At 39.6% G+C, this 22,461-nt stretch overlaps 1 protein-coding gene and 1 pseudogene across 15 annotated transcripts in view; one reads left to right on the top strand and one right to left on the bottom strand.

Moving 5' to 3' along the window:
• LOC112649252 (P2R1A-PPP2R2A-interacting phosphatase regulator 1-like) overlaps nucleotides 1-22,461 on the bottom strand; it is an 89,067-nt gene that overhangs the window by 62,685 nt on the left and 3,921 nt on the right. For 11 of the 15 annotated variants that reach the window (XR_007409336.1, XM_049107348.1, XM_049107349.1 and 8 more), the window contains 3 exons: nucleotides 16,066-16,144; nucleotides 12,951-13,031; nucleotides 397-465 (listed from right to left, as the gene is read on the bottom strand). Coding sequence is in view for 14 of the 15 variants with exons in the window: in XM_049107348.1 (XP_048963305.1) it covers nucleotides 397-465; nucleotides 12,951-13,031; nucleotides 16,066-16,144 (229 nt within the window). In the remaining variant the exon portion in view is untranslated. The remainder of the gene's footprint in view (nucleotides 1-396; nucleotides 466-12,950; nucleotides 13,032-16,065; nucleotides 16,145-22,461) is intronic. The other 4 variants (XM_049107356.1, XM_049107358.1, XM_049107351.1 and 1 more) reach the window with 3 other exon arrangements.
• On the top strand, nucleotides 3,064-6,623 carry LOC112649509 (annexin A2-like; annotated as a pseudogene).

Raw genomic sequence — 22,461 nt, 5'->3', positions numbered from 1 at the left:
AACACAAAATGATAGCATACAGGCCATTTCATCTGTCAAAAAAAAATTTCTCAAAAAAAAATTTCTCCATCTGATGGTTTAAAAAAGCATAATAATTATGGTCATTACGAACCTACAAATTAAATTAATATTCTTTTTTCTTTGAGATCTCTGAAAGAGGCCAGACTAAGGTAGAAGAGTATACAGTTTTTCTGGAAACTATCAGTTTATTAAAATAGGTAATAACTCAAAGCAATATAGGACTCCTTAGTTGTTTTTCTTTTAGAAAAACCATTCCTGGAATTAGAAACAGAATCACATGTGATCTCAATTGGAATTACTGAACAGGCATTTTTTTAAAAGAAAAATAAGGTTTCCCTTTTTTTTACCAGTTGTTGGTTTTGAAAGTCTTTTTACCTGTTTGATTTGATGAAGGTGACCAAAGGAACCACACATGGGAGTGGGGATGGAAGGAGGTGGCAAAAACTGAAATTTAAAGAAGTCAATACTTGAAACTAATATAACATTGAATGTTAATTATACTTCAATAAAAAAATAAATTGAAGTCAAGCTGGCTTTAATGCTTCTGATTAATTATTTCTAAACATTAATTAAGTCAATGTTGAAAGTTATCTAAAATATCTGAGTGCCTAATGCATGTTAGCAACAGTATTAGTTAAGTTTAAAATTAAAGAAATAATAAAAAATCCAATTGACTCATGACTGAGAATGATGCTAATCAAAAGCATATATATAATAGAACAAAATAACTTAATATAAGAGATGCCAGGCAGAACATTAAGAGAACATTTTATCTCTACTTTCCTCTTCTCAAGGCAATGGATCTTAAAATCACCTCATTTTTTCTTGCCAGTTTTTTCTTACAAGAAACAAAATAACCCCATCAAGTATCTTAGAACCCAGGTGAGGAAACCACACTTTCATAATATATAATGGCTTAAGGCAATAGTTTTCAAGTATTTCAGCACATTTTACTCTTGCTTGTTCCAATACTTGTCATATAGACTACTTTCTCCTTTTTTGTCTTATCTCAAAGCATATGAGGACCCACACAAGAGGAAAATGAAAGAATGGGGGGGGATTTAAAGCTAAGTGTGAAAATAAGGCTTGAAAATTGCCTTTAGAACTCATCCATTCTACCTGTATCCTGGTTCATTCTTGAAATGCCAGATAATGAATCTACCATATCTTACTTTTACTATCTTAAGACCACATTGAGTTGTGCATTCAGAAATATTTAATGAGGTAAACCACTGTGCTAGGCCCCGAGGATCCAAAGAGAAATAAAACATTTTCCTGTCCTTGAGAAATTCAAAGTGTAGCTAGGGAAAATTAGGCCATACGTCAGTGCCAGAACACGTTATGATCTGTGGGAAGTCAAAGCACAGAGACTATACCTCTGCCTGGGGTCCCTAGGTAAGGCTTCACAGAGGAAGGTAGGAATTCAGTAGACAGAGAAGAGGAAGCAGGTATTCAGGGAGTGGGAAGAGATGCTCGGCCAGAGGCATGTTTGGGAAACAGAGAGATTCAGGGTGGCTGAAATACTATAGGGCATGAAAGGAAGCAAATTTGGGGAAATTTAGCTGAAACCAGATTATGGATTTTGGACATTAGCCTTTGAGCCCAACAGGAAACCTGAAGCATAGATCCTTCTGAGTTCTTAAAACTCAAAGGCATTTTAAACAAGATCATATCTCTTTTAGAAAGGCAACCCTAGCACCATATACAGAACAAATTGAGGGTGGAGGGAAGAGGGACTAGAAGCAGGATCAAAGGCCAGGTAAAAGATAATGAAAGTCTGAATGAAAAAGGGTGGGAGGAAGAGGAGGAGGAAGACTAGAAAAATGATGAGAAAGTGAGAAGAGGGTCACTTGGCTGGCTCAGTCAGTAGAGCACGGGACTCTTTTGATCTTAGAGTTGTAAGTTCGAGTCCCACATTGGGAGTAGAGATTATTTAAAAATAAAATCCTTAGGAGTGCCTGGGTGGCTCAGTCAGTTAGCATTCAACTCTTGATTTTGGCTCAGGTCATGATCTCAGGTCATGGGATCAAGCCCTTCGTCCGACTCTGCCCTGAGTGTGGAGTCGGCTTAAGATTCTCTCTCACTCTAACCCTTCTTCCCTAAGCTCACGTGCACTTCCTCTCTAACATGATAATAAATAAATAAATAAATAAATAAATAAATAAATAAATAAATAAAATCAATCTTTTACAAAAAATAAAAAAGTAAGATAGAGTGCAAAGAGCTCCAGATTGGTCTGAGGTTCCTAGCTGAAACCCATGGGTGGGTACTAGCCAGGAAAGGCAGTAAGAGGAGTGAATTGGTGTGTGGGGAAATGAGTGTTCAAAAGGTGTGTTGGATAAAGAAGTATTTTTATGAAGTAACTGGTCTGAATTTTTTTATTAGATTTTTAAATGTATCATATGACTCTTTAAGGAGCATTTTCCCTCACTAGTTATATTTTGCTGAAGAAATCATTAAAACCAGTTTTTTTTTTCTAATCATTTGCTAGAAGCCAAGGTTATAGAAGTAATAATAGAAAATTCATATGGGGATCACTGAAAATTCACTACATCTAAATTATATTGGACAATGAGCCATAATTACTTATCATAACAAGCCACTGTCAGAAAAATAGGGCTAACTCTTAAGTATTTCAATATTTATTTATTGGGCCCATACTATGTTTAAGGAACTGTGTTTCTACTCAGAGGGGAAAGGGAGATTAAAAGAAAAATAAGCCGGGCAGCCCGGGTGGCTCAGCGGTTTAGCGCCTGCCTTCAGACCAGGGTGTGATCCTGGAGACCCAAGATTGAGTCCCACGTTGGGCTCCCTGTATGGAGCCTGCTTCTCCCTCTGCCTGTGTCTCTGCCTCTCTCTCTCTCTCTCTCTCTCTCTCTGTCTCTCATGAATAAATAAAATCTTTAAAAAAATAAGCCATAGTTATTATCCACAGACACCTTACAGTCCAGACATGAGAGCAAATTATTACATAAGAGACAAGGAAATAAGTGTCAAATGGAGGCAAAGTGGGGTGGGGGATAAAAAGCAAAGATTAAGGGAATGGGCACAGGGAGTGGGAGATGGGAGACAGGTAAGGCATAAAGTGGCAGTGTGAGTTGGGCCTCGCAGGGTGAAGAGTTTGACAGCATAAGCAACAGAAAAAGGAAAGTTCTAGGTATGTTTTAAGAAACATGTTTTAAGAAAGTTATTTTAGGAAACACGTTTTAGGAAAGGTTGCTAGTCCTGTGTGAGTGTAATGCAAGGTATCTCTGCAGAGATAGAAGATTCTGAGGATGAGGGGGTGAAGATACTGGAAAGCCTTGAATGGCACACTTAAAATTTTTTTTTTGAACTGTGGCTAAATGATCTACTTTGGTATACACAGATGAGCAGATTATACCTAATAGCACTGTCTATTTAACTTTGGAAGAGACACAGTCCATATTCATTGGCCTGAGCCTGGTTCAGTTTCTATCCAGAGGATGACTATGAAGAAGGAGGTATCAGACAGCTAATGACTGCTCACTGGCCAGAAATTCAGACTAGCCTGTACTAATCACGTTCTAGGGTTGATAGTTCAAGAAAATTCCTAATTCAAGGAGCATGGGTGGTTCAGTCAGTTAAGCATCCAACTCTTGATTTTGGCTCAGGTCACAATCTCAGCGTGGTGAGATTGGGTCCATGTCTGGCTCCATGCTGTGCATGAAGCCTGTTTAGGATTCTCTCTCTCCCTCTGCCACTGCCCCTCCTCCTGCTCTCTCTCTCTAAAAAATATAGTTAAAATAAAAATTCCTAATTTAAATCAATAAGGCTACTAGCTGACCCTTCTCACAAAAGTCAGGAAACTCTTCTCCATAAACTTGTATAAAAAGAGATATATTGGACATATTATTTGTTGCTATATGGAAGTGTTATATGCAATGTAACAAGAGTTTCAAGTGTCTATTTGTATGAAATGTGATAATGGTGATAATGCATGTAATGTTTCACATAGCACTGGCACATAGTATGCGCTCAGTAAATAGTAACTATTACTACCACTACCACCATTATCACCATCATCATCAAATATTTCTAGAATTAAATGTTTAATGACATATAAACAACAACTAGAATTATATATGGTAGCTTTATAAGACTTGGATATCTATTCCTTGCTACCCTGCATTCTTCATTCATTTTCCCATCTGATCTTTTAATTAATTTACTTTTAATAGATTTTATTTATTTTTTATTTATTTATGATAGTCAGAGAGAGAGAGAGAGAGAGAGAGGCAGAGACATAGGCAGAGGGAGAAGCAGGCTCCATGCACCGGGAGCCCGATGTGGGATTCGATCCCAGGTCTCCAGGATTGCGCCCTGGGCCAAAGGCAGGCGCCAAACCACTGTGCCACCCAGGGATCCCTAATAGATTTTATTTTTTAGATCAGCTTTAGGTTCACAGCAAATTTGAGCGGAAGGTACAAAGATTTCCTCTGCTCTCACATAAGCAGAGCCTCCCCTGACTATCAAAAGCTGAACAAAAGTGGTAAATTGTGGGATGCCTGGGTGGCTCAGCCTTTAGCTCAGGGCATGATCCCAGTCCTGGGATTGAGTCCCACATCAGGCTCCCTTCGGGGAGTCTGCTTCTCCTGTCTATGTCTCTGCCTCTCTCTCTCTGTCTCTCATGAATAAATAAAATTTAAAAAGTGGTAAATTGTTATAAGAGGTGAACCCACACTGACACGTCATTACCATAAAAAGTTCATAGTCTACATTAGAGTTCACTCTTCATGTTATACATTCTATAGGTTTGGATATATGTATAATGATCCATATCCATCATTACAGTATCATGAGTAGTTCCACTGCCCTAAAAACCCTCTGTACTCCATCTACTCATCCTGATCTTTTTTTTTTTTCAACAGAAACTGACTCACTTTTTTCTCATTATACAGCACAGCATAAAACGTAATTAATGGGAAAAAAAAACAGCAACACCCACCACCCAGAGATGACCATAGTAATAATATCTCGGTGTTTATTTTTCCAGACCTGGATCCTACTGCACATACTATTTGCAGTTTATTTTTTTCTTTATAATTTTTTAAAGATTTTATTTATTTGGGAGAGAGAGAGAGCACAAGTTGGGGGAGGAGGGGAGGGAGAAGGAGAGGGAGAGAGAATCTCTCAAGAAGACTCTGTGCTAAGCACAGAGCCAGACATGGGGCTTGATCTCATGACCTTGACAATATGATCTGAGCTAAAACCAAGAGTCAGATGCTCAACCAACTGAATCACCTAGAAGCCCCATTTTTTTTAAATTTTTTATTTATTTATGATAGTCACAGAGAGAGAGAGAGAGGCAGAGACACAGGCAGAGGGAGAAGCAGGCTCCATGCACCGGGAGCCCGATGTAGGATTCGATCCCGGGTCTCCAGGATTGCGCCCTGGGCCAAAGGCAGGCGCCAAACCGCTGTGCCACCCAGGGATCCCCCCATTTTTTAAAATTATTTAACACATTCTGGCTCTGCATCTGAGGATGCTTGCAGCTTTCAGCTTATGGGCCAGCATCTATCAAAATGTCCACTGTTCATGAAATTCTTTTTATGTTTGTTTGTTTGTTTGTTTTTGTTCTTTTTTGTTGTTGTTCATGAAATTCTGTGCAAACTCCACTTGGAAGGTGATGACTCTACACCCCTATATGCATACAGGTCAGTCAAAATATACACCTACTTTGATGCTAAGTGGAATGCTTTCAACATTGAAATGGCATCAAGACTAAAGGTGTGGATGAAGTCACTGTCACCAACATATTGACCAACCACAGCAATGAGGGGACATAGCATATTGCCTTCACCTACCAGACAAGGACCAAAAAGGAATTTGCATGGGCACTGAATTCAGCCGTGCCTGGCCACCTGGAAAAGGCGATTTGGAGCCTACTGAAACACCTGCTCAGTATGAGGCTTCCGAGCTGAAAGCCTCCCCCATGAAGGTGCTGAGGACTGATGAGGACTCCCTCACTGAGATCATCTGCTCAAAGACTAATTAGGTGCTAGGGGAAATTAACAGTCTACAAGGAAATGTACAAGACTGATTTGGAGAAGGATACTGTTTCTAACACATCCTGTGAGTTCTGCTGACAGTTGCCCTTGCAAAGGTAGAAGTGCAGAGGATGGCTCTGTCATTGATTATGAACTGTTTGAGCCTAGATACTATGATCTCTAATGCTGAAGTGAAGAGGAAAGGAACTGATGTTCCCAAGGGGATCAGCATCATGACTGAGTAAGTGTGTATCACATCCAGAAAGAATTTGAAAGGTACGAGAGCTATAGCCCTTATGATCAAGGAGGAGGTCAAAAGAGACCTGGAAAAAGCTTTTCTGACCCTAGTCCAATGTGTTCAGAACAAGCTCCCCTATTTTGTGGACTGACTTTAGGATTCCATGAAGGGTAAGGAGGCTTGTGATAAGGTCCTGATGAGAAACATGGTTGCCCACAGTGAAGGAAAGGTACGTGTTAAAAGTTAGGTCTGAATTCAAGAGAAAGTATGCCATGTCTCTGCACTACCACATCTAGGAAGCCAGGAAGGGCAACTGCCAGAAGGTGTTGCTGTGCCTGCCTGTGTGGTGGAGCTGAATGAAGTGTGAGCATCTAGAAGTGGTGCTCCTGTGCTTCCTGCTACCAGTTCTAGGAAATCAGCTTGTAAGGAACAGCCCCTTGTGGCCATCCCTGTGAGGATGATGTTAGCGTTGCCCCCCACCCCAGCCTTATTTTAGTAGCCTAGGCATTGCCTGGCTTTCCCCACTAGTCTCTCCTTTCAGCCAAAAAATGAACAGTTCAAGGAATTGGAAGTGAAACCTATGATGTGAAACACTTTGCTTCTTGTGTATTGTTATTTTTTAAAAATATTTTATTTGAGAGAGAGAGAGTGAGAGAGTAAGGGGAGGGGTAGAGGGAGAGAGACAAGCAGATTCCTCATTGAACAGGGAGCCCAGGGCAGGAATCTATCCCAGGACCCTTAACCAACTGAGCCACCCAGGCACCCCTGTACTGTGTTATAAACAGATGAATAAACTGAATTTTTACTGTAGAAACAAAACAAAAATAACAATACATTCCACATATCTTTCCATGTTAAAATTCACCTGCAACACCATTTTTATTTATTTTTTAATTTTTATTTTAAGTGGGCTCTATGCCCAATGTGAGGCTTGAACTCATAACCCTGAGATCAAGAGCCACATGCTCTACAGACTAACCCAGCCAGGCATCCTACCTGCAACACCATTTTTTTTTTAATTTTTATTTATTTGTGATAGTCACAGAGAGAGAGAGAGAGAATGAGGCAGAGACACAGGCAGAGGGAGAAGCAGGCTCCATGCACCGGGAGCCCGACGTGGGATTCGATCCCGGGTCTCCAGGATCGCGCCCTGGGCCAAAGGCAGGCGCCAAACCACTGCGCCACCCAGGGATCCCTGCAACACCATTTTTAAAGGATGAATATTTTATTATATGAATGTACCATAATAAGAAGCTCTCATTATGTGCCAGGCATGTTTTATCTGTCTCAATTCTCACAACAACCCCATGCTGTAAACATTTATGATAGTCAGAGAGAGAGAGAGAGAGAGAGGGGCAGAGACAAAGACAGAGGGAGAAGCAGGCTCCATGCACCGGGAGCCCGACGTGGGATTCGATCCTGGGTCTCCAGGATCGCGCCCTGGGCCAAAGGCAGGCGCTAAACCGCTGCGCCACCCAGGGATCCCTGTAAACATTATTATTGTCCCCATATTAAAGATTAGAAAACTGAGGGTCAGAGAAATTATGCAAGTTGTTCAAGTTCATACAACTAGTAATTGCTAGAACCAGGATTCAAACACAGATAATGAAGACTCATTCATTTAACCTATTCCCTAACCATTATATTGTTGCCACATTTTTTTTGCTCACTCATTAAATAATGCTGTGACAACAAGATTTAAGCTCATCTTTGTATATATCCTTAATTAATTCTTTAGGATAAATTCATAGAGATGGAATTTCTTGGTCACAATGCTATTAATACCCATTGCCAAATTGCCCTCCAGAAAACTTATACAAATTTACTTTCTAGCAGTGTATGAGAATATCAATTTCCTTCTCTCTCCAACATTAGATATTATGACTAATTTAAAAAATTGTATGCCCATTCTTAAAGCATACTATAAAGTCCAAAGCAAGTAGAAAATATTGTGATTTATCCACAGTTTTGGATATTCTCCCCCAATGCTTCTCTTTATTAGCATCGATCACTGAGAAGTTGATATACAGTGACATGCACCAAATCTGAAAAATAAAGGTTTTCCCTTAAAAAGATCCATCAAATATGTATACACACACATTCATCTTTGAACAAACAGAATTTTAATACATTTAATTCATACTACTGATGCGTATATTGTTCTCTCTCGAATGCCAGAAAAGTTCACAGTATAAAATGTGAAATACTCTAATTGGAAAGACATGCTAACCTGAACTCAAATATGTACATATGCTCAACATAAAGAAATTATGGTACGTTAGCTGTATTATGATGACATGTTATAAAAAACAAAAAGAAGAGAATTGCATGGTGTGGCAAAATGTCCTAAACTATGAAAGACTTCCTGGAAGAGATTATTTTTAATTGATATCTAAGGAATGAGAAGGAACTGGTTAGTTTCAGGTAAAGGCTTAGAATTTCCTATTGGAAAACTTTATCTAGGAAATCCTGAGAAGACTGCCTGACTAAAACTGATGAGATTAGCAGGAATGTAGTGTGAAACATCTGGGGAAGGTAAGATTTGACCTTGAGGTAAAAAATCATAAGCCACAATGTATGGATTAAATATTGGACCTGGCATTTTTTAGGAATGATTTGAAAACTTAATTGGAGAAAAGAAGGCTTCTGGAAGAGAATCTCCCATAAGTTAACTATTATAGGTGGTGTTTGCAAGGGAATTACCTAAGATAATTTTTCTACATGAAACAAAGTATTAAAATAGAAACAAAGCATTTCTGATATGTCAATAAACTTCACTGGATGTCTTTTGTGTAAATTTCTCATTGTGCCTTTCTTTCACACTCTGGAGGTAGGAGGTGGAGAGAGGGAGTCCTTAGAAAGAAGCAAGAGTGCCAGGACCAAGGAACAAGGTCATGGGGGTGGGGAGGAGTAGAAGGTGTTGGGGAGTATGGTGGGCGAAGCAATTCCCAAGCATTATCTGCAAGGAAGGAATTAAGATAGGAAAGATCAAGCTCAGTTCCATTTAAAAGAGAAACCACAGAAAACTGATATTGTAAAGACATTAAATTCTTTGGAAAGAATTTTAACTTTACTACGTTTGCTATTTTTAACCCATTGCTTCTGTAGTCACTAGAGATAAAGCACTTAGAAAATCCTGAACAAGAGCTGTATGCTATGTTTATCAATGCCTCTGCCTAGTTCCTGCAATGACTGATCCTGAACATGAATTAAATGTAGGCTAGCAAGACAGAGCATAAAGCACGGCCAGGAATGTATTATGCACTCACTACTGGGTGGGCTGTAAATTAAATTTAGTTTGTAGCTGCCACATGAAAAGCTAAACCTAATCAGAAAAATATCAGTAGCCATAAAATTAAAAGGGAAAAATTGTTCAAGAAGAGCACAAACATTTCTGACAAGAAGACGAAACATTTCTCCTGCTTTTCTTGGAGTAGGAGGGAGTGGAGACAGAAGAAATGTGGCCACATCCAATTCAACAGAGGTGCCAGGAAGAGAATTCCTAGTGTAAGAGTGGGGAACAGGTACACTAACCCTAGAGTTCTTTGGATATACAGCGAAGGGATAAGATGGGGGGAAAGCATGGTGCCCACGTCAGAGGAGGGCCTTGAGTTTCTGCTCATCAGAAGTGGGGTGGAGTGATTTTCTGAGAGTACAGAGGATAATATTGGAGCTTAATTAAAGTAATTGTGAGAGAACAGATTTTTACAAGGGTTGGAAATGTGCATTTTTATCTGCATGTTAAATTGCATCCATGGTTCTTCAATGCACTCTACCACTGCAATTTTTTCTAAAACCATTTTACCTACATTGAAATATATGAAAAGCAGTCCTGATTTTGAAAATTCTTGAGATAAGATACACGTAGAATTTGCCAACTTAACCATTTTAAGTGTAAAGTTCAGTGGTGTTAACTATATTCATATTGTTGTGCAACCAATCTCCAGAACTCTTTTCATCTTGCAAAACCAAAACTCTATACCCATTAAACCCCCTCTCATTCCACCACCATCCCCAGACCCCGGCAACCACCATTCCACTTTCTGTCTCTATGAATTTGGCTACTCTAGGTTCTTGCGGCACCAATTTTAAGGACAGTGTAGTATGAGATAGGACCCTTACACCTAGGATTCATGTTATCACTCAACAATACATGTATTTTTTCAGGAATGATATTTCTTTTTTAAAAAGATTTTATTTATTCATGAGAGACACAGACAGAGAGGCAGAGACACAGGCAGAGGGAGAAGCAGGCCCCATGCAGGGAGCCCAATGTGGGACTATATCCCGGGACTCTGGGATCACACCCCGAGCCAAAGGCTCAACCACTGAGCCACCCAAGTGTCCTAAGAATGATATTTCTATTTTGTAATGTAATATACCAGGATTTTGTTACGTCTGCGGAAACATCCTAATTATCACATCATTCTCCTAGACAATTCAGCCTATTTATACTGAAAGCAAGTATCAATATACATAAGTCTTACAATAGTGAAGTGATACTTTGAGCAAAATAAAAGTATACATTATGCTGTTACAGCAAGCCAAACCAATAAGTCTTGAAACTCCCATCAACAAATAAGTGTGAATGATGTCAGTTATGTGAAACATGACTATTCTGTAAAATGATTGTTTTAAACATGCATTATATTACATTGAACCTTATGCACATTAAGAGCCTAGAATGCCTAAGGAAGATTATGCATTTTAAAAATTGCCAGGTACATGTTTGCTCTCTATATGTACTATTACTATTAAAACATCTAATACTTATTAAGCACTTAGTATGTGTCAGTGCTGTGCAGAGTGATAACTTTTTATATGCTATAGGCAGTTTTCCTTTATTTCTTTTTTTTTTCTTTTTTTTTTCCTTTATTTCTTAAAAGATTTTATTTATTTGAGAGAGAGAGAGAATAAGCAGCGGAGAGGGGAAGATGGAGAGGGAAAAGCAGGCTCCCAGCTGACCAGGGAGCCCCAAGCAGGGTTCGATTCCAGAACCCTGGGATCATGACCTGAGCTGAAGGCAGATACTTAACTGTAGGGATCCCTGGGTGGCGCAGCGGTTTGGCGCCTGCCTTTGGCCCAAGGCGCGATCCTGGAGACCTGGGATCGAATCCCACGTCGGGCTCCCGGTGCATGGAGCCTGCTTCTCCCTCTGCCTGTGTCTCTCTCTCTCTCTCTCTCTCTCTCTGTGACTATCATAAATAAATAAAAATTAAAAAGAAAAAAAAAGATACTTAACTGTCTGAGCTACCCAGTGCCCCACATTTTTCTTTCTTTAAACTGTGGTAAAATACACATAACATAAAATTTACCATGTTAACAATGTTTAAATGTACCAGTTTGGCGGTGTCATGTATATTCACATTGCTGTACGATGTGCTCTAAGTCTTTTTTCTTCCAGTTTTTGTTGAGATATTTTACACTGATTAATGTACTCACTTCAACAAACCTATGAGGCAGACACTGTCACATTCCCATTTTGCAGAGGAGGAAACTAAGGCATAGAAAGAGTAATGTGCATGTGAATAACCAAGCTAAGTCTGTATGATGCCACTTGTAGGTCCTCACTTCTCAGGCATTCATTCTTCAACCCAATCCAATCTGGCTTCATCTCACCCCACCCCTCTCTCCATGGAACTTGCTTGCAAATATAAGAAATTCATGAATAATTTCCATTTTAGTAACTCAAAGGACACCTTCAGTTTTTATCATGTTTGACCACTAGATAGCGTATGACTTAATACTTTTCCTTGTTTTTTCAAGGTACTACTGGTGATCTTTTAAAGCTGTTTCCTATGGGCTTCTAAGTGGCAGTCAGTTAAGTGGCTGTCTTTGGCTCAGGTCATGCATGATCCTGGGGTCCAAGGATCAAGACCCATATGGGGCTTCCTGCTCTATGGGGAGTCAGTTTCTCCCTCTCCCTTTGCCAGCCACTCCCCCTGCTCATGAGGTCATGCTCTCTCTCTCTCTCTCTGTCAAATAAATAAATAAAATCTTTAAAAAAATAAAGCTGTTTCCTAGAGCCTCTTTTCTCCTTTTATATTCTTTCCATACATCATATCATTCATTCCCATAGCTTTAAATAAGGATCTATTGATAATGCCTAAATGTGTGTTTCTAGCCCAGATCTCTATCCTGAGCTTCAAACTAGTACAACTAACATTTCTATTTAGAGATCTCAGAGAGGGATCCCTGGGTGGCGCAGCGGTTTGGTGCCTGCCTTTGGCCCAGGGCGCGATCCTGGAGAGCCGGGATCAAATCCCACATCGGGCTCCGGGTGCATGGAGCCTGCTTCTCCCTCTGCCTATGTCTCTGCCCCCCTCTCTCTCTCTGTGGCTATCATAAATAAAAATAAAAAAAAATTTAAATAGAGAACTTCAAACTGAACATGTCCAACACTAAACTTGTTTTCCCTTCTTTATCCACGTTTTTGCTAAAGTTTCCCCTCTTCTGTGGCCCCACTGGACCCATTAGTTGCCCAAGCCAGAGGCCTAGTAGTCCTCTTTGCTACCACCATCACCCTGCCCTCCATCAAATCTATCAGCAACTGATTCTACCTTTCAAATATCTCATGAATCTTCCACTCTTCTTCACAGCCACAGCCATCACAGTAGCCAGGGTCACTGTACTTGCCTCCTATACAATTATCCCACATCTTTGTCTACTCCCAATCTACTTACCACTCTGCAGCCATCTCTCAAAGATGTGAATCTGGTCATGTCAATCACATATTTAGAATTCTTCAATGGCTTCACATTGGCCTTAGGAGGACAAAGTGAAAAATCTTTTTTTTCTTTTTTTTTTTTAAAGTGAAAAATCTTTAGCATGACTTGGAAGGCCCTACTTCCACAGATCTTACACTACTCCACATCTCCAATCCCAACTCTCATCACTTCATAATTTTTAAATTTTTATTTTTTTAAAGATTTTATTTATTTATTTGAGAGAGAGAGAGTGCACAAGAGAGAGAGAGAGCAGCAAGCACAAGCAGGGGCAGAGGGAGAGGGAGAAGCAGACACCACAATGAGCAGGGAGCCCAATGTGGAGCTCGATCCCAGGACCCAGTGATTATGACCTGAGCCAAAGGCAGACACCCATCCGACTGAGCCACCCAGGCGCCCTCATCACTTCATCTTTACTCCCACCCTGGCCAGAATGCACTTGTTTCAAATTCTCTATACGCTCTATTCTTGACACACTATACTCCCTTTAGTTTCCAGGCCTTCACACATGACATTTTTTTTAATCTGGAATACTGCCTGTCCCTATGATCCATATCCCAAGCTAGCTAACTCCTACAAATCAGTAAGATCTCAACTAAGGGAGGTCATTCCTACTTCAGCCCCCCTACTAGGTTAAATCTCTCTGGCAACTAGATCAGAGCTTAATACATAGGAGGTTCTTAAAAATATTTGTTGACTTAGGTGAGTAGAAAAGAAGAATGACTAGGTATGCAGGTCTTTGATAGACAAACAAGTGCTCAATAAATATTGTTAAGTGAATGAGTAAATGAGTGAATGAAGAGAAGAAGAAAGATTTATTTAATGAACAATTCTAATTTTTTCCCAGTAAAATATTGCATTTGTGGAATTTATACTAGATACCATTCTACTAAGAAGAAAATATCCAGGTTCTTTTTTATATATAATTTCTTTAAAAATAAGAGAAAGGAGTGGGGAGAGGCAGAGGGAGAGGGAAGGAAAGTCTCAAGCAGACTCTGTGCTGAGTGCAGAGCCCACCATAGGGCTTGATCCCACGATCCATGAGATCACAATCTGATTTGACACCAAGAGTTGGACACTTAACTGACTTTGCTACCCGGGCACCACAGAAAATATCCAGTTTCAAGATTAGGAAGCAATAATTTAAAATGAGGTCCAAGCTATAATATTTCACTAAAAATCATGTAAGAGAAATCTATGAACAATTGTATGTCAACAAATTGGATAATCTAGAAGAAATGGGCAAATTCCTAAAAAACACACAAATTACCAAATCAGCTCAAGAGAAAAGAGAAAATCTCAACAGATCTGTAAACAAGTATAGAGACTGAATCTGTTTCAAAATCCTCCCAACAAAGAAAAGTTTAGGACTGGATATGGTTTCACTGGTGAATTTCACCAAACATTTAAAGGATCAATACCAATCCTGCTCAAACTCTTCCAAAAATAGAAGAGGAGGAACATTTCCTAATATATTCTTTTTTTTTAAGGACTTTTCTTGGAGGTTATCTTTTTTTATTTATGATAGTCACAGAGAGAGAGAGAGAGAGAGAGGCAGAGACACAGGCAGAGGGAGAAGCAGGCTCCATGCACCGGGAGCCTGACGTGGGATTCAATCCCGGGTCTCCAGGATTGCGCCCTGGGCCAAAGGCAGGTGCCAAACTGCTGCGCCACCCAGGGATCCCTCCTAATATATTCTATATGAGATAGCATTACCCTGATATCAAAGGCAGCAAAGATACTATAAGAAAACTACAGACCAACGTCCCTTATGAATACGGATGGAAAAGTTCTCAACAAAATAATAGCAAGCCAAATCTAATAGTACATTAAAAGGATTATACAATAGGACCAAGTGGGATTTATTCCAGGAATGTGAAGGTGGTTCAATATAAGAAAATCAATGTAATGTATTTTATTAACAGAACAAAGGGGGTAAAAACACATGATCATCTCAATTAATGCAGGAAGCATTTGAAACAATTCAACATGCTTTCATGATAAAAATACTCAGCAAGTAGGAATAGAAAGGAACTTCCCTAACATGATAAAGGGCATTTACCAAAACCTATAGCTAATATTATACTCAATAATGAAAATCTGAAAGCTTTCCATGTAGGGAACAAAACAAACAGGGATGTGTTTTTTCCTTTTCTTTTCTTTTCTTTTCTTTTCTTTTTTTCTTTTTCTTTTTTTTTTTTTAGAGGGAGGGTGGAGAAGGTAGAGAGAGAATCTCAAGCAGGCTCCATGCCCAGCACAGAGCTGACATGGGGCTTGATCTCACGACCCTGAGATTGTGACCTGAGCCAAAATCAAGAGTCAGATGAGATGCTCAACAGATTGAGCCACCCAGGTGCCCCAAGATGTCTGCTTTTTGAAACAAGAGAGAGGTGGTAGTTGAACAACATTGTAAATGCACTAAATGCCCCTGAATCATATACTTTAAAATAGTTAACTGTATCTTATATGAATTTCACATCAATAAAAAGATTCATAGAGTGAATCATTTGTTCATTTTGGTTTACTGATCTATAAGCATATTTCCTATGTTTACAGGATAATTGGTAGATAAGAGTTATAATTTAGAGATTACATTATAACACCATGAAAAACAAACTTTATTTTCAATTCAAGATGAATGTGAGATAAAAGTCTAAGTAAAAGCCTAAAAACTACTCTTAGGAGAGCTTGCAATTTTTTCTCTCAAAATTAGAATGTTCTTTTAAAAATTGGAAGCCAGATGGCCCTATACATAAAAACAAATCTCAATGTTAAATCCAGATGGGATTTAAAAGTTAATTCTGCTGCAGCTGCAGCAAAGCAATCATAACTGTAGTCAATGTGTTTATTTTTCCTTCAGTGATGTTTAGAGCACTTTTTCTCAAATTGGGAACTTATTGGAAAGGCAAATTTTCAGGCCCTACCCCAGATCTCCAGAATCAGAAACTCTGGGGTTGGGGATCAGTAGTCTGTTTTAATAAGCCTTCCAGGTGCATACTCAAGTTTGAGAACCACAAGTTGAGACCAATAGCACAAGCCTTGGCCAGTGAGGCTGCTACAAGCATTTTCTTACCGGACAATGTTGTGTCATAAACGTTGTGCTATTTCTTCGAGTTGTTAATGTGTCACCTTGGAACACCTGTGAGTTATCACTATGAAGGAAAAGAAAACATTTGAAATCCATAATGAAAAAAATTTTTTTAAAGAAATAAGATTTCAATTACTTAAATAGCGATGCCATTAATGTAAATGCATTCTTTGTGGAGATAGCTGTGTAGATGGAGAAATTAAAACACATGCACACACACATGCATGCACACATACATGCACACAAAGCCTCAGTTGGCTAAGCCTAACAAACGTCCGTGTAAGGGAAGGAATTCTCAAGTATGCCACTTTACCACTAATCATGCTACCAAGAATAATTTATCATGACCTTGGAAATGCATCATTTTCTGTGCAAACCTGTAACTGATTTAAGTTTATGGTTGAAGCTACAGTGTGTAGTACCAATTCCCTCTCAACTCTAAAGTTTTCACATGAACAAGAGCGATAATCAAATAGCAGAGGTTACAGAACTGAGATTTTCACAGATATGTTTTGATCTACTCAGTATTAAAATATTTTAAGTTAGTTGCACACTCTCGAAACACTGAGAGTTTCACATAAATAATCTAGATTCCATATTTCTAGCTTCTTTTGAAAATTTGCAAGCTGTGGCCACACTGGGCCACATTTCCACATGGCAACAACAGACCAAAGCTAAGCAACTGTTGTCTGTTAAAGCGGGGGCTAGTCTTCCTCAGCTTTGATGGTGTCTCAGCCCTATATGAGCTTGGGACCCTGAAGAAGTCTTTTCCTTAAGATGTCTTCTTTTCATTTTAACTTTCTATTTTGAAGCTGTTTAAGACTCACAAGACGTTGCAAAAAATACAGAAGGTTCCCATGTACCTTTCATCCAGGTTTCCCCGATGATGGTAAGAAGTCATCCTTAACTTCCTTCCTCCTCTCCCCCCATATCCAATCAGGTGCTAGGTCTCTCTTACTGCCATCTTACTCTTTTCATGCTCCTTGCCAAAAACCAATTCAAAGCCTTTTTACTTTCCTACAGACTCTGCAATAGTCTAATTCGTCCTTTCATTTCGCTTTTATCTCTACGGCAGTCTACGTATCAGACTGCCAAGTCGCCCTCCTGAAGAACAGGTTGCTCTCCTGCTCACAACTTTCAGTAACTCTCTTCATTGTGAGCTGGATTCAGTTACATTCTTTTTCCTATGACATTCAAAGCCCTCCACCATTTAGCTCTAGGTTTTTGGATTTCATGGACTAGTAAAATTTCACAACAAAATCCTGGCACAAACATATAGTTGCTAACCATCTTTCTTTTCCCAAGTAAGGTCATTAAAAAAAATCCTACCATCTACCAAGATCATCATTTCATTTATAAAAGGACATTTTGGAGGTGTGCCTGGGTGGCTCAGTTGGTTAAGCATCTGCCTTTGGCTCAGGTCAGGATCCTGGGGTCCTGGGATCGAGTCCCACATTGGGCTCCCTACTTCTCCCTCTGTCTCTGCCTACTGCTCCCGCTGCTTGTGCTTGCTCTGTCAAATAAATTTTTTAATATATTTTTTTAAATTTTTATTTATTTATGATAGTCACAGAGAGAGAAAGAGAGGCAGAGACACAGGCAGAGAGAAGCAGGCTCCATGTACCGGGAGCCCGACGTGGGATCCGATCCCGGGTCTCCAGGATCGTGCCCTGGGCCAAAGGCAGGCGCCAAACCGCTGCGCCACCCAGGGATCCCTCAAATAAATTTTTTAAAAGGACATTTTACAACGTGGATGGAACTGGAGGGTATTATGCTGAGTGAAGTAAGTCAATCGGAGAAGGACAAACAGTGTATGTTCTCATTCATTTGGGGAATATAAATAATAGTGAAAGGGAATATAAGGGAAGGGAGAAGAAATGTGTGGGAAATATCAGAAAGGGAGACAGAACATAAAGACTCCTAACTCTGGGAAACGAACTATGGGTGGTGGAAGGGGAGGAGGGCGGGGGGTGGGGGTGAGTGGGTGATGGGCACTGAGGGGGATACTTGACGGGATGAGCACTGGGTGTTATTCTGTATGTCGGTAAATTGAACACCAATAAAAATTATTTTATTAAAAAAAAAGAATTTAGCCACTAGAAAAACAAAATAAAATAAAATAAAAGGACATTTTGCTATATTAAAAAATTATAATATTCACAGGGTAAAATACAGCCCAGGAAAGGACAATTGGCCAACTACATCACAACATATTTATCTGCATTTTTAAAGAAAGATTTATTTATTTATTTATTTATTTATTTATTTATTTATTTATTTATTTATGAGAGAGAGAGAGAGGCAGAGACACAGGAGGAGGGAGAAGCAGGCTCCATGCCGGGAGCCCGACGTGGGACTCGATCCTGGGACTCCAGGATTGCGCCCTGGGCCAAAGGCAGGCGCTAAACCGCTGAGCAACCCAGGGATCCCCACTCTGCACTTTTTTTAAAAACAGGGATTGGTGGAAATGTCACCTAGGGTCAGCACTGGTCAGCAGATGAGTATCTGTGAGCCAGCGACCCGGGCAGAGTTGACCAGCTCTCTGGAACACACCTATGTTTTTCTGTACCCAAGCTTGTTCCATATACTTGGAATGCTGTCCCAGCTCTCCAGCTCCTCTCTTCCTGTCTGCATCCTATCAATCCATCAGGACCCATCTCATATGCCTCCTAAGAACATTTTCCTTATCCCTCACCAACTCTGCTCTCATTTCTCACTCAATTCTTCGAATCTCCCTAGCACTTTCTTTCCCTCCTTAAGCATATATCTTACCCTATCATATATTTAAGTCCTCTGATTATTTATTTGCCCTACTAAATTAAAAGCTTATTGAATCAAGACACATATTTGCAGCATGGTCATTTATATATAACAGGCAGTAACTCAATATTTTATGAGGATATGTATATATGGGTCTAAGTTTTACTCATTTCCCAGTCATTTTCCTTTTTAAGAACAGGAATATATTCTAGCAGTAACTTATAAGAATGTTGGAGAGACACTAATGGGTTGCATATTTCCACTTTTTTGTATGGTCGGGGGGGAGTAATTCTCAAAGCCGGTAATTATATTTTCCCCTAAATTTTTGTCTGTCAATTTTAATAAGACTATAACTGAAAGGAATAATGAGGAAGTATATATTTTCAACTGGTAGGAGTGATTCAACATGAATTCATAAAATCCTAGGTGATATCTACAACTGAGTTAAGTGCTACCACTTAGACAAAGTGAAGGCAGTATAACTAGATATATGTTCAATGGTCCACATTAAATGATCCTTAAGTAGCTCTGTCGAAAAATCTAAGCTACAATATGTTTATTCCAGTTATATTCCCAAAGCAATCATTCTCTATGGCCACTGTTCTCCTTCCAGGGTTGTAAGAATTAATAAGCCAGATGGTTGGCAAACTTCTTCTGCAAAGGGCCAGACAGCAAATATTTTGGGCTTTGTGGGACATCTAATCTCTGTGGCAACTACTCAAATCTGTCACTGTAGTGGGAAAGTGGCTGTGGACAATAGGTAAGCAAATGGGCCTGGCTATGTTCCAATAAAACTTTATTTACAAAACCAAGTGGCAGGCTGGATTTGGCCCAAGTAGTTTGACTTTCAAGCAGTTTAAATGCAGAGTCAAGCTAGAGTATTTACAGCAGGAAGGCACTGGCAGAAATCCCAGAACTTACTCTCTAATTCTCCTAAGGGCCAGAGAAGTAAAAAACAAAAACAAAAACAAAAACAAAAAAACTACTACCTTCAAATAAAGTTATTGACACCAGTAGTGAAGTCAGCTAAGCAGAGGGCTAACGAGTATAAAGAACTAAGAGGTTCAAAACTTTTGACATTGGTATTTTTATTAATACAAGATGTGCACAAAACAGTACAGAAACTCCTTTAAACAGTTAATACTTGTATTAAAGATGATATTTAAGGAACAAATTCTGCAAGTGTGGGTGCGAGAGAGATTGAGTTTATATACAAGCATCAAGCAGAACTGGAAAATTACTTGACAGAAGTGCAACAATTATTTAGTGATCAGTGCAAGGGGCGAGTTTTAGGGGTTCAAATAAGTGAAAGTGAGGGAGGTGAGCAGTGTACACATGCAACCGAGGAGAATGGAGGTGAGCATGAATTCAACTAAGGCGTAGTCTAATTCTACTCTAAACTGTTCTCGCTTCCCTGACCACATCGTAAGCCGGTCACAACAGCACAAAATCTGCCCTCAGGAGATCATTTGGCCAAGTTCCCTGCCCTCAGGCGTATTATGTAGCACTTCGATGCTATTCTTTTTGACAGACAAGAGTCTGACCTGATCCACCTTGCAGTTTCTTTCTTTCTTTTTTTAATATTTTATTTATTTATTCATAGAGACACAGAGAGAGAGGCAGAGACACAGGCAGAGGGAGAAGCGGGCTCCACGCAGGGAGCCCGACGCGGGACTCGATCCTAGATCCCCAGGATCACGCCCCGGGCTGCAGGCAGCGCTAAACCTCTGCGCCACTGGGACTGCCCCACCTTGCAGTTTATCTGTAACTCCTACTAAGTAAATATGCAATCGCCTCTTACCTTTCTGTACCAATTTCACTTCATGTGTCAGGAGCATAAGTGATAGAATTCAACACTGTAACTATATGCTCTAATATGATAAAAATAAAAAAAAATAAGTCCTTTGCCAAACAAAACAAAGCATGAAGGGATAACAGCCATCACTCTCCTTGCTTCTAGGACTGTTTGCAATGTGTTTTTTTCATTTCATAAAGGCTTCAAATAAAACCAATATTTGCCCCAAGTGTTTTCTTCTAGTAGCGTGGGTTCACAACAATTCATGTTTTTTTTTTTTTACAATTCATGTTTTCATACAAAAGGATTAGAGTCAATCCTGAATTTATAGAATATTCTTGTTTTCTGTCCAACTTGTACAGTGCTGCCCCTTTATTTCTTTACCTATTAAAAAAATATTACATTGGGACGCCTGGGTGGCTCAGTGGTTGAGCATCTGCCTTCAGCTTGGAACATGATCCCAGAGTCCTGGGATCGAGTCCCACATCAGGCTCCCTGAATGGTGTAAAACTAGGGTCCTGGGATTGAGTTTCGATCTGGCTCCCTTCAGGTGACTGCTTCTCCCTCTGCCTATGTCTCTGTCTCTCTCTGTGTCTCTCATGAATAAATAAAATATTTTTAAAAAATTATGTATTTTCTGTTTAATCTTAGTTTGCATTTCATTTTGTCCAGTATATTCTTCTTTCCTCAAATGACCAAAAAGCTGCATTTGGTTAGAGTTAATAAGCTTAGAAGTTGACGGATGCCTGGGTGGGCAGTCAGTTAAGCCTCCGACTCTTGGTTTTGGTTCAGGTTGTGATCTCAGGGTTGTGGGATCAAGCTGGTGTCAGGCTCCGTGCTGAGCACTGAGCCTGAGTTCCTCTCTCCCTCTCCCTCTGCTCCCCCCACCCATGCTTGCACTTTCTCTCACTGTAAAATAAATAAACAAGACTTAAAAAAAGCCTAAAAGTTGATTAGTAGTGGACAAACCACTAAGCATAGGAATCAGGAGACACAGGTTCCTAGTCCTGGCTCTGTTACTATGTCACTGTAGAGACTTACGGGCCTTGGTTTCCTCATGTTAAATAAGGAGGGTAGATATGGTCTCTGTGTTCACTTCTAACAATTGTGATTTATACCTATCAATTAGAACGATGCTAGCAAAAGGAAGGAGCAAAGTTACTAACACAATGAGCGAGTGCATTTTCCAAACATTTTTACAATACTGATAAAACTTTATATGACCCTGGGATATGAGATCCAAGATCTTACTTTCAAATTCTATGTAAAGAAATTATAAGCATGTGTCATGCCAGACTTTTGGATGCGTCCAGAAAATAGTTAATCATCAGGACAGTGTTTCTAAATCTTATGCTTTTCACTATCAGCCCTCTAAGGAGCCATTTTCAACATTCCCCTCTGCCCCCAATTACTCCCTCTTGAAAAGTCTCACAAAATGTTTATGTATAGTTGTGACTTATATATAGAAAGAGCAAGATTTTTTCGCACACCCCCAAGAACCAAGTTGGGGACAGTATCGGCCATTGAGAACGCAAAATTTATGGGGTCAAGTTTTTGTGGTACCTAAACTTTTTGTTCAAATAAAAACTAGGTGTAAAAAAGGTCTGAGCTTATTCGCTTGGTAACCATTTCCATTTGCTGGAAGTGAAGGTCAGAGGTGACAAAGCAGCTAAGAGAATGACAGAAAATTACAGTCATCACAGAAGATCTGGAGGCGAGGGTGGGGAATGCTGTTTCTTCAAAGGAGTGGGTAAGAGGGTGAAGTTAGAAAAGTTGTGCTCCACACCAATAGGTTGCTGCTTTTTGGTCCTGGTGGACTGTCAGAA

Source organism: Canis lupus, chromosome X (genome assembly GCF_003254725.2).
Source record: "Canis lupus dingo isolate Sandy chromosome X, ASM325472v2, whole genome shotgun sequence".
Classification (NCBI taxonomy): Eukaryota; Metazoa; Chordata; class Mammalia; order Carnivora; family Canidae; genus Canis; species Canis lupus.
The sequence above is the reverse complement of the archived record's forward strand: the minus strand, read 5'-3'. Positions and strand labels throughout refer to the sequence as shown.